Below are 10,617 nucleotides of genomic sequence, written 5' to 3'. Positions count from 1 at the left end.
GTCACTACGAGAGGCAAAAACCCAATTCATGTGCTCCCTATGGGATCTAGTTACTATCATCCTTTGTTATCTTTATTATTATTTGCTTTTAACCTTGTGGCTAGCAAGAACAAGGGGAGTGATGACCCCCTTGCCTTTGTTGAGTGCTGCTACTTGTGATAGTTGTTAGATTTCTCCGATGAGAAAGGGTGATGTAGTACAGTAACAGATAATATTTTCCTCAATTAAAATCAAGGCACGGACCGCGTGGTCCGAACGGATGGGGGCAGTTTGAGGGTCCGTTTTGAAGATGCCCTTAGAAGACTATTAGAATTAGCTTCACTACCTAAGGGGATGTAATGGTCATATAGATCTGGGGCATTCCAGCTAGTTTTCCTTTTTAAATAGAAATGTACATGTCACACATGTGTGATGGCATAGATAGAACGCATGGCTTATAAAGCGTACTTGACTGGCAAAAGGAAGGGGTTATGCGTAGAATACCATCTCTGGTTGAGGGCATTTTTTCCCGCAAATATGCCATAGCAGTTCAGGTTTCCAAGATTCCACCGAATATGTGGTTTCCACGTGGTATTGTCTCGTGTATACATACACGTCGTGATATATGCACACATACATTGTAACATTGATACACACATACATGATACATACTCGAATACTCCCCTAACCCCAGTTAGGAGAAATAAGTGGTTACATATTTCGCATCCATACACACTATACGGCTAAAAATGAAGTGAAACTCCCGTTTTGCTGCTTCATATATATTACACGGCCGATGTATTCATGCATGTAGATTAGCTAGCTTAGCTTATGCACTTTGCTGCCTGCTCATCATGCCCGTAGGAATCGAAGCCCTCAAGATCCGAGACGGGTGGTGGATGCCAACGCCACCGCTTGCGCCCACACCTTGAGCCTCGCCTTCACGTCCACCGGATCCTCCCCTGGCAAAATCACAAGTTCGCAACACACGTTAATTTGAATAGTATCGCGCATGCACATTTACGTTGAAGCTCCTGTAAGTAGTAGAAATATAATGAACACTAGTTTTTAAACTTTCGCTCCACCACCACTGGATGGTTGCCACGATGCAGATTAATTATGATCAAACAGTAAGCAAAGACATACCAGCAGTCTAGCACTACTAATTAACTATAACTAATCTGAGTGTGGAACGATTCTGGTGATGAGAACAGGACGGAGACAGGCTGATCGCGACTGGTGGCCAGAGCGTGGCGAAGGTGAGTAGCCAGATCGACGTGCAAAGCGTCGCCGGATGGGGATGGCGACGCCGCCCGGTTGTCCTGGGAAAGGCACCAGCTACGGTTGGCCAGACTTAGTTATTGGTACCACTAATCACCTAGAGTACGTCCAGAGAGCACTTGACGAGGGGCGCACATGATGGTAACAATAATAATTTTTCATTGATGGACTCGAAGATGCCCTGCTTTTGACCCGTCGGAGACGGGGCCGGGCGAGCAGAGATGCTCGTCGTCGTCGGTGTGCCATGCCCGGCAAGGCAGGGTGGTGTGCATGCATGCATGCAGATATATCTGCAGCTAGTGACCCATGGAATTAATGCAGGTGCTGGGTGGTGTGTGTGATGGTGACGTACGTACCGGCGCTGGGGCTGGAGATGGAGCAGCTGCCGGCGGTGGAGGGCGAGTCGGCGCCGCTGCTGGCCTGGCTGTGGGTAGGGCTGCTGCCGGCGGAGATGCCGTAGCATTGAATCTCTACGGTGCCGTCGGAGGGGAGCTCGAGGCCGAGGTCCCTGCAAGCACGCACCTCCTCCATGTCCATCGCGACGCTGGCGGACGAGTGGTGGTGGTGCGGGGACGAGGAGGCGCACGGGGACGAGGATCCGCCGGCCTGCTTCCCCACCACAACCACCACGGGGGTGTCGGCGTCGGGGGCGCCGCCGTTGCGCTCGTGCCAGCTCTTCTTCATCTCCCACGCGCGGTCCAGCCACGCCTCCCGCGCCGCCCGCTCCCGCCGGACCACGCTGAAGCTGCTCCGCCGCGGCTGCGCCGCCTCCGCCTGCGCCGACCCGCGCTGCAGAAGCCGCGCCCACTGCTCCTCGTTGTCGCTCCCGAAGCTCTTCTTCGTGTCCTCCACAGCCAGCCACGCGTGCGGCGGCGGCAGGGTCCGGGCCCCCTCGCAGCCGCCGTCGTGGCGGCGTCGGTCCTGCACGCCCGCGTCGACGACCTCCTGTCTCCTTGACAAGACACCGCGGCTGCCGCCCGAGCCGCTGCTCCCGTCGACGGCAAAGCGGGATACCCGCCTCCTCAACTCTCCCGCCCCGCCGGCGCCGTCGTCTCCCCCGACGGCGAAGCGGGACACGCGCCTCCTCACCTCCAGCACCTCGTCACCGTCGTCCCCACTATCATCGCCGACAAGGTCATCCTCCTCCTCGTCAACGAAACGGGCAACAGGTGTCTCCCTGGTCATGGACGCCATGGCTAAGCTGTAGCTTCTAGGCTATACGGAAGAGCGGTAGAGCAGGTGAGTGACAATGCCTGGAGACCAGTGGTTGGGTGGGAAGCATGAGTTGTTGGACGGCCGGGTGTATATATAGACCGGACGGAGCTGTACGCTGCATGCTGCAATGGCGACGGGTGGCGCGACACACGCACACATATACTTCCTACAGTACATGATATGGGAGTGCATGTATGACGTCGGACACCGTCTAGCTGTGAATGGCATGGCATGGTTGCCGGGCATGTATGGCAAGCATATATCAGCAGTAACCTGGTCAATCAGGCAGTGTCGGTATAAGTCAGGGAGATTAATTGCTAGCCACAGCCACCCAATGAATATGGATGTTAATAACCTGTGATTGATTCTTGCCTACCTGAAATTTTCTCAGGGGCCAGGTCCCGCTTATTCTTTCACTACTGTATTAGGTTGACGTGGAGACTCAGGTTCCACCCTTCATCTCTTCCCCGAGAGAGGTGCTTGCCTGAATCATTTGATCCCTCACATTAAACTACATTTTGGTTCCGCTTGAGCGTATCTTGAAATGCTTTTGTGCAAAACAGCCTCAATTTCATCAAATTCATGAATTATTCAGTTGATGTTAGTGCATCAATTCCGCCATGAGCAGCCCATTTCAAGTGAATTAATCAAGGCTTATCACGTGATCACCGCATACGAAATAATCTGATCTCCAGAAGCATTTCTACAGGCTACATCAGGGATAACGTTTGAAAGGGATGCCGGCATATCTGGATAAGATAGATCAAAGGGAACAAAAATTCAACCGACGAGCCCACGTCATGAAAAGCAAAAGCGCCAAGCGTACCACATGAGCACGAGCACGCCACGAGGGATCGATGGCTCCCGGGCGGAACGAACGGTGCGCGCGCGTGCACGCCGGAGGGAGGAAGGGACGATCGAGCCGCCGAGCCGGCCCCGCGAGAGCACGTGGCGCCTGGAGAAAAAGGCCCGGGAGACCAGGGATGGCGTGGGGCCCGGAGGATGACTGATGGCGCCACCGGAGTCGCGCCAGGTGGCTGGGGATAGAGGGGACGACCAGCGAGGGGTCGGTGTCCACGCGGTTAAGCTGCCGCGGCCACAGGGGAGGAATTAATGGGTTAATTTGCACGACCCATGGACGGCTACGGGTTGGATTAGATCACTTTGATTTAGGGAAGGGTGGGCTTAGACTAGGGGATTAATTAAGCACAATGTGTACCCTAAAGAACAGTAGAGCCCACTATGAGGTGGCTTGTGCGGTGCAGGGACACGCAAAGCTCTAAAGTTTTTTTTTCCTCTTTTTCTCATGGCTCCTTGAAGATCTAGGATTCTTCTCCGCCACCCCTCCTCCATCTATACATCGCCAACATCCTTATGTTTCGTGTAACTTTGCCGGCGGGGCCGTGCAGCAAATCTCAATTTAGTGCTGGGAGATGTAGTTAACCCTGTCTTAATTGGGGTGTCGGTGTTGAAGAATGGTCCCCTAACTTTTTCTTCGGCCTTGATGGTGTACCGTCGAATCGGACACGAGATTGGGTGGACATATAGTTCTTTGTTGCCGATTGATTCGGCCCTTCTAGTGGTGGTGGGACTAGTGGCGGCGATGCTCAATAAGGCCTCCTCCAACTTCGGTGGTGCGTGTGCTCTCAGACCTAGCCACAGATATAGTGGGCAAGTTTGCCTTTCTATCCGTGGAAGTAGGGGCAGTTGGCTGTTTTTTTTGTCACAATGGTGGTGCTTCAACAGTAACAATGATGATTCGGTTAACATGCTGACTCAGATAAACATCTAGGTGTGATCAATCTAGTGTTGCCTTCTTCTTCGGGCCTGGGATCCTTTGGGTCGAACCCACTACCAGTTTTGGTAGAGATCAGTGACTTACCGGCTACCTACATTGATACCACTTTCTCCCACGGTGATGACTTGGAACTCTAGCGGCGACAACACCGTCGCAGCATCGACATGTGTGGAATGAAGAGGATAAAAAACTCCCCGAGAATTTTCTTTTCTCCTTTAAGGTTTTTTTTCATGCCAGTGCTTTGTTTAATACATAGCTCTAGCTCCTTCAGGCAAAAAAAAGGCATGCGTCGTGAGGAGGGCAGAGCACACCGCGGAAAGGGTGCAAATATGTTTGACCTTAAGCTAAGTTGGCATTTGCAAGATTATGAAAATTTGTTTGCTCAAGTAGCTTTTTAAGAGAAGACACAAAAGGGCATCATATACCTGATAAATATCAAGGGAAATAGTAGCCACTGTAATGAAAGACAACCAAGCACAAAATGACTAGCAAAATATAAATTTACAATGAAAACCATAATGATTGTTTTTCTTTCTTTGATTGTACATGACACTTTGAAGCTTGAAAATACATTGAACCAACACTACGCCATACCGGCCTTTGAAGACTGCAATAGTCACTCGTCACTAGAAACAAGATCTAGTAACAGCTGGAAAACACATCGGTTGGGGCATCACCTCATGCAGCTGAGGCTTGCAAACCATCACTACAAATCTATTGGGTTGAAGAAATTGTGCCATGTTGTAAGACAAATTGAAAGAAGATGTGGAAGTCATCGTCCTAAGAGTTAGCAAACCTCTTTTCATGCTTGGCACACCAACTGCCAAAATTTGAAGAGAGCCAACAAATATATCAACTCCTACCTTGGCCCACAGACCATTCATTGGCGTTGAATCGGACGGCGTCGAGGTAAGGGAAGTCTAGAGAGACATTATTCCAACGCAACATCCCCGCCACCACCTTTCTGATACCATCAGGAAAGAAAGACCTACTGAAACCAAAAACAACGAAAGAGACGGATCCCGGCTTCATTAGGTGTCGACAAGACTGTTGGATGTGAGAGAATAGGGGACCGAGAGGACATGGTGGAGTGGAGACTCCATGGTGGCTAGGGTTGGGAAGGGAGCCGATTGCCCAACTAGCGTCGTTCTATGCACATCCATAATTCATGGCGACGGGACGAAACATGTCACGTTCTCCACACGTTGCTTAACTCCGTTTTGAAAGAGACAAATACGTTGTGTTAACTGGTGCGTGCTACTGCTTCGTGATCTCAGGAATCACACGTCTACGCGGGAACGCCGTGATATTTGAACAGTGTTTTGATGTATCCCGGCAGCTGCTCATGTCTTGGCACTGCATGGACAATGTGCAAGCTTCCAAGAAGGCCGTGTACTCGTGGTAGACCGCGCCCATTCCCCTCGGCTTCTCGGGTCAGCTGATGTATCGTTTTGCCTTGTGTCGGAGAGCCGACAGCTCCGTGTTGGCATGTACATCGGCCATGCTTTCCGCCGAATTGACCGTGTCTGCTGCGCGTGTGTACATCATCATAACCTGTAGCACGCATGCCACTGGTTGCAGGGAAAAGGGCTTTGTACCGTCAGTGGAAGTAGGAAATGGTTGAGCGACACCTGTGGAAGGAACGGCCGAGCTAAGCAAAGGTGCCAAAAGGGAGAGAGATGCCGCGTACGCAGCGTCATGCAGCTCGACTGTTCTTTTTTTCCCCCGAGAAACATCCAACGCAGATATTCTGCTCTTTATATATCCATCAAACGGTCCAGACATTTTTGAAGTCCTCAACATGGATATCCATATTCAGTCTACGCGGGTAGAAAAAAGCCCTTTAGTCCCGGTTCGCAACAGCCTTTAGTCCCGGCTGTGCAACCGGGACTAAATATGCGCGACTAAAGACCCCCCCTTTAGTCGCGCCTCTTACGGACCGCGACTAAAGGCTTTAGTCCCGGTTCTTGTGGCTGACCGGGACTAAAGGCCCGTCCACGTGGGCGCCCGTGGTCCGTCGGGGCGGAGGACCTTTAGTCCCGGTTCTCGTGGCCAACCGGGACTAAAGGGCTCCTCCGCAGGTTTAGGGTTTTAGCCCCCCTAAACCTGGTTTCTTTTTAGTTTGGAGTGTTTTATTTCTTTTATATTATATTTTGTGTTTTATTTTAATTTTGATAAAGTTTCAGTACACATATTTTACGCTACTATATACATGCATATGAAATTTCAAACAAGAATAATTCAAGAGGAATATATAATATATATTCAATCTCGGGTGACCATATACAACTTCGAACAAGTTTCCATACACAATTAGGATGGATGACCATATACAACTTCGTACAAGTTTCAATCTCGGGTATGCATATAAATTTCTTGGTCCTCGGTATAGTGTTCTCCTTTAGGATTGATGACTTCCCTCATGAAAAATCCTGCTAATTCTTCTTGAATTGGTCGGAAGCGAGCTTCTGGACTAAGCCTCCTCCGCAAGTTATCCGTCGCGTTCCGCACGCTTTCCGATGCCTTCCGCTCAGAGGTGTGTCTCCGGATGTTCTCACAAACATAGTATCCACATAGATTGGTCCCCGGTGGCTGCTTATCCACATTAACTAACCTTCTGAAATCTAGCTCATGTTTGAATTCACCGACAATTTCTTCTGAGAACCGTCTCCAAACCCTACAGGGCAAAGAAAATTAAATGAATAAGGGAGTTATTAGTTACTTGATATTAGGAAATGAACGAAAAAGACCGATCGATATAGAGCTCAAATGATTGAAAATAATTACTTTTGCAGTATTTTTCTCATGTCGGCCCAACGCTTTGGATCCGAATCCATAGAGTCCATGATTAGAACTCTGGAGGTGTGAAGTTCAATATTTAGCAGAATCCAGTGGAACCTGCGGACACGTTACATGCACAGTCATGCATAACTCATCGATTAGACATACCATGCATGGAGTAAACAAAAGAGAATGGGCACAAGAGAGAAACACTCACCCAAAATGGTAAGGAAATAGAATATGACTTTTGAGTTGATGCTTTCTAAGAAACTTGTACAGGTCTTTCTCCACGTCTTCGGGGTGATGTTGTAACACATGTCCATTAACGATATGTGGGTCAATGAACCCAACATCATGGATGTTTCTTATTTTGCATTCCCAAATCTTCAATCTGCATAATAGCGTACGCAACAATATAGTTAGGACAATATATATATAGTGCAGGCAATGAAGAACGAGATGAGGTAGAAATAAATCACTTACAGAACGTAGCAACTCAGCATAGATTTGTCGAGGTCGCGCAGATTGAACAGCTGGAACAATTCACTCATATGAACTTCTACAGAGTACCGTTTGGTGTGATGCTCATCTGTAACATCCGCATAAACATATTCTTTGTCGGCCCATGTTATGAATTGCTTGTACCAACGTAGCAGATTTCGCATTTGTGGTGGTAGACTCTTTTCCCTCGCAGGCTCGGCGAGAGGCCCATTCCGCACATATTGTAATGCTATCTCACATACTGGCGCATCCTCAAGGCCTAAGAAGGCACGAAGAGTCAAACCCATCTCGGACGCTTGTTTCATGGCACCCGCTACAGTCAATCCAAGTGCTGCCGCAGCTGCTATGATCTCGGGGTCCTCTTTCGGACCGGCTTTCACTATGAGCGGGGGGATCGATTGTTTCTTCTGCATCCCGAGCTGGTCAACTTGTTTCCCGCTTTTTTTTACTTTCTTCTTTCTCCTCCTTCAATATTTTTGCTTGCCTACGAAGTTCATGTCCATAGTCGTCAGGCATATTCAGCTCGGCTTGGGACGGTGTCGTCAAAAAATCCTTAGCCCACTTCTTTTGCTTCTCAGTGAATACTTGCTTGGGCTCAGGCTCTTTTTTCGCCTTCATATCCGCCTTCCATTTCTCATAATCAGCAGACGCGGCCAATTTGGTTTCAGCTTCACTAAGTTCCCCAGGCCTTGGGAGGAGAGGCTTCAGTGATGGCTCCGGTACCCTTGTGGTCTTAGGTACATAAGGGTCCGGGTTAATAGTCCAGGAGCGGGTTTCCTTGCTGTCCGCCTGCTTCTGCTTCTTCGCCGGAGGTGGATTGGGGGGCGTCGTACCCGCCGGAGGAGGATTGGGGGGCGTCGTACCCGTCGGAGGTTGTGGATCGGGGGACGGCGTCGAATGGCGTGAAGGAGGTGTAGGTGAACCACCACGACCACCACCACCGCCACCACCGCCACCACCACCACCACCACCATCGGAGGGGGGTGGACTTGCTAGCCTTGGCGCCTCGCCTGGAAACACTATGTACTTCTTTTTCCATAGAATGAACTGGCGCTTGACATCTCCAAGTCTTCTCTCCCTTTCGGGTGTAGGTTTGTCAATCTACAGGTCCTCAAACCCTTGGACTATGTCTTCCACCGTGACACGAGCATAGCCATATGCAATGGGGTTGTTGTGGTGGAGTGCTCCAGGTGTACAGGGTAAAGCACTGCCGCTAGCTACCTTCGTGGAAACGTTCCCCACGGGATAATGCAGATCACATTCTTTCATCTCCTTTACATCATCCACGGGGTAGTGAGGCTCCGGTGCACGAATCTCGATCATCGGTGCACTAGCACCAGGCGGGGCATCCGTGGAAGCCACGCTGCTTCTCCGCTGCTGGCTTCCGCGATCCGCTTCATGATCTTCATGCGGCCCTGCAGCCGATTTTTCTTTCACTAGTTCATGCACGGTCTGCTTCAACTCATGGAGTTCCGATGCAAACTTCGTCATAAGATCTGCATCCCGGTCCGTCTTTCTCTTACGGCTTCTGTAACAGTACGGGTCATTGTCCTAGGAAAACCCTACTTTCCACGGAACTTTGCCTTTGCCTCGTACACGTCCTCCGTGTTCATCATTCCCGAGGGCTGTTGTCAGTGCGTCTTTCTCTCTGTTGAACTTGATCAAGCCCTCTTGAGCTTGGGTCATTGCGTCAATAAGGGCTTGGGTGGGAGCAAACTGTCTCTGCCGGTGAACACACACCCCTGTCTCCGGGTCTAGCGATCCCCCATGCCCGTACCACCAGCTTTTGGCCCTTGGGTCCCATCCCTCTGTACCTAGAGGGATTCCTCGCACCCTCAGGTCCTCCTCCATCTTCTGCCACCTAGGCTCCGAAAGGCGGTACCCTCCTGGCCCCATAATATGATGGAACTTTTTCTTACTCGCATTATCCTTATTTTTTTCGATATTTCCTTGAAATGCTCTGATTGCTTTTGCCTCACAAATTCTGGCCAATCATCTTTCAGTTTCTCATGTTGTCCATTGAAATCCGGAGTCTTGCCCTTGTTGACATAGTCACGGGTTAAATTTTTCTTGAAGTTCCGGAATGCTTCACCCATCTTCTGAAGAGCGAACTCTTTAACTAGCCTCCTCCTCTGACGTCCACCCGGAACCTCGTTACCGAATTCATCGACTTTGTTGTATTCCGGAGGTAGAATGAAATGTTCCATAAGCTTTCTCCAGCAATCCTTTTTCGTTCTCTTGTCGACAAAACTGAAACCAAGACGTGCCTTCTTTGGCTCCTTCCATTCCTGGACGGTGATCGGGACGTTGTCTCTAACAACGACTCCGCATTGGTTGATAAACTTTGAGGTGTGCTGTAGGGGCTTGCCGGTTTCACTGACAAACTCAATGGCATATGTTTCTCCTGTTTTCATCGCCTTGGATTTGCCACGCTTTGTCGTACTCGATCCGGAGGGCTAAAAAAAGAAAGAGAGTCGCGCGCGTTAATACATATGTATTCACATTTCAGTAAGTTTGTATCACGAGAGGCTCAATGTATATATATACCTCGCCGGAGGTGGTTGCTACTTGCAATTCGAGATCGTCGTTTGTTGACGGTTGACCTCCGTCGACAATGTCTGTTCCTTCACCTTCTTGATCATCGACAATCTCTGTTCCACTGTCAAGGTTCAGAAAAGAAGAGACTACATCCTCTTCTTGCTCATATTCTGAGCCCGACACATAAGGAATCTCGTTGTTGATGATGCCCATTAAATAACGTTCAGCCTCCGGATCCCTAAGCTTCTCGGCTCTATCGTCCGCCATATGTCACTCCTGCATGTAGTAAAAATTCTTTAAGTATAAAGGAATTAAAAAATAAGATTAAGGGGACATAGAGGAGGAGGAATTAAAAAATAAGATTATTGAGCACTGCCAAGTATTTTGTTTTGTTTTCTTTGTTTTTCTTTTTGGTTTTCATTTGGTTTCTTTCTTTTTCCTTTTTTCTTCTTTTTTTCTTCTTCTTCCTTTCTTCTTCCTCTTTCTTCTTTCTTTCTTCTTCTTCCTTTTTCTTTCTTCTTTCT

The 10,617-nt window shown here is 49.3% G+C and overlaps 1 protein-coding gene across 1 annotated transcript; it reads right to left on the bottom strand.

Annotated features, from left to right (window-relative positions):
* Positions 1–512: 512 nt before the first annotated feature.
* LOC123180365 (uncharacterized) lies at positions 513–2,550 on the bottom strand. The gene is made up of 2 exons (XM_044592411.1): positions 1,617–2,550; positions 513–941 (listed from the first exon to the last, which is right to left on the bottom strand). Exons 1-2 carry the CDS (start codon positions 2,452–2,454, stop codon positions 856–858), a joined length of 924 nt encoding a protein of 307 aa, XP_044448346.1. The 5' UTR covers positions 2,455–2,550; the 3' UTR covers positions 513–855.
* Between the last annotated feature and the right edge of the window lie 8,067 nt (positions 2,551–10,617).

The sequence above is a fragment of the Triticum aestivum genome, chromosome 1D (assembly GCF_018294505.1).
Source record: "Triticum aestivum cultivar Chinese Spring chromosome 1D, IWGSC CS RefSeq v2.1, whole genome shotgun sequence".
NCBI classification, from domain to species: Eukaryota; Viridiplantae; Streptophyta; class Magnoliopsida; order Poales; family Poaceae; genus Triticum; species Triticum aestivum.
Note: the sequence above shows the minus strand (reverse complement) of the source record. Positions and strands in the feature narration are given on the sequence as shown.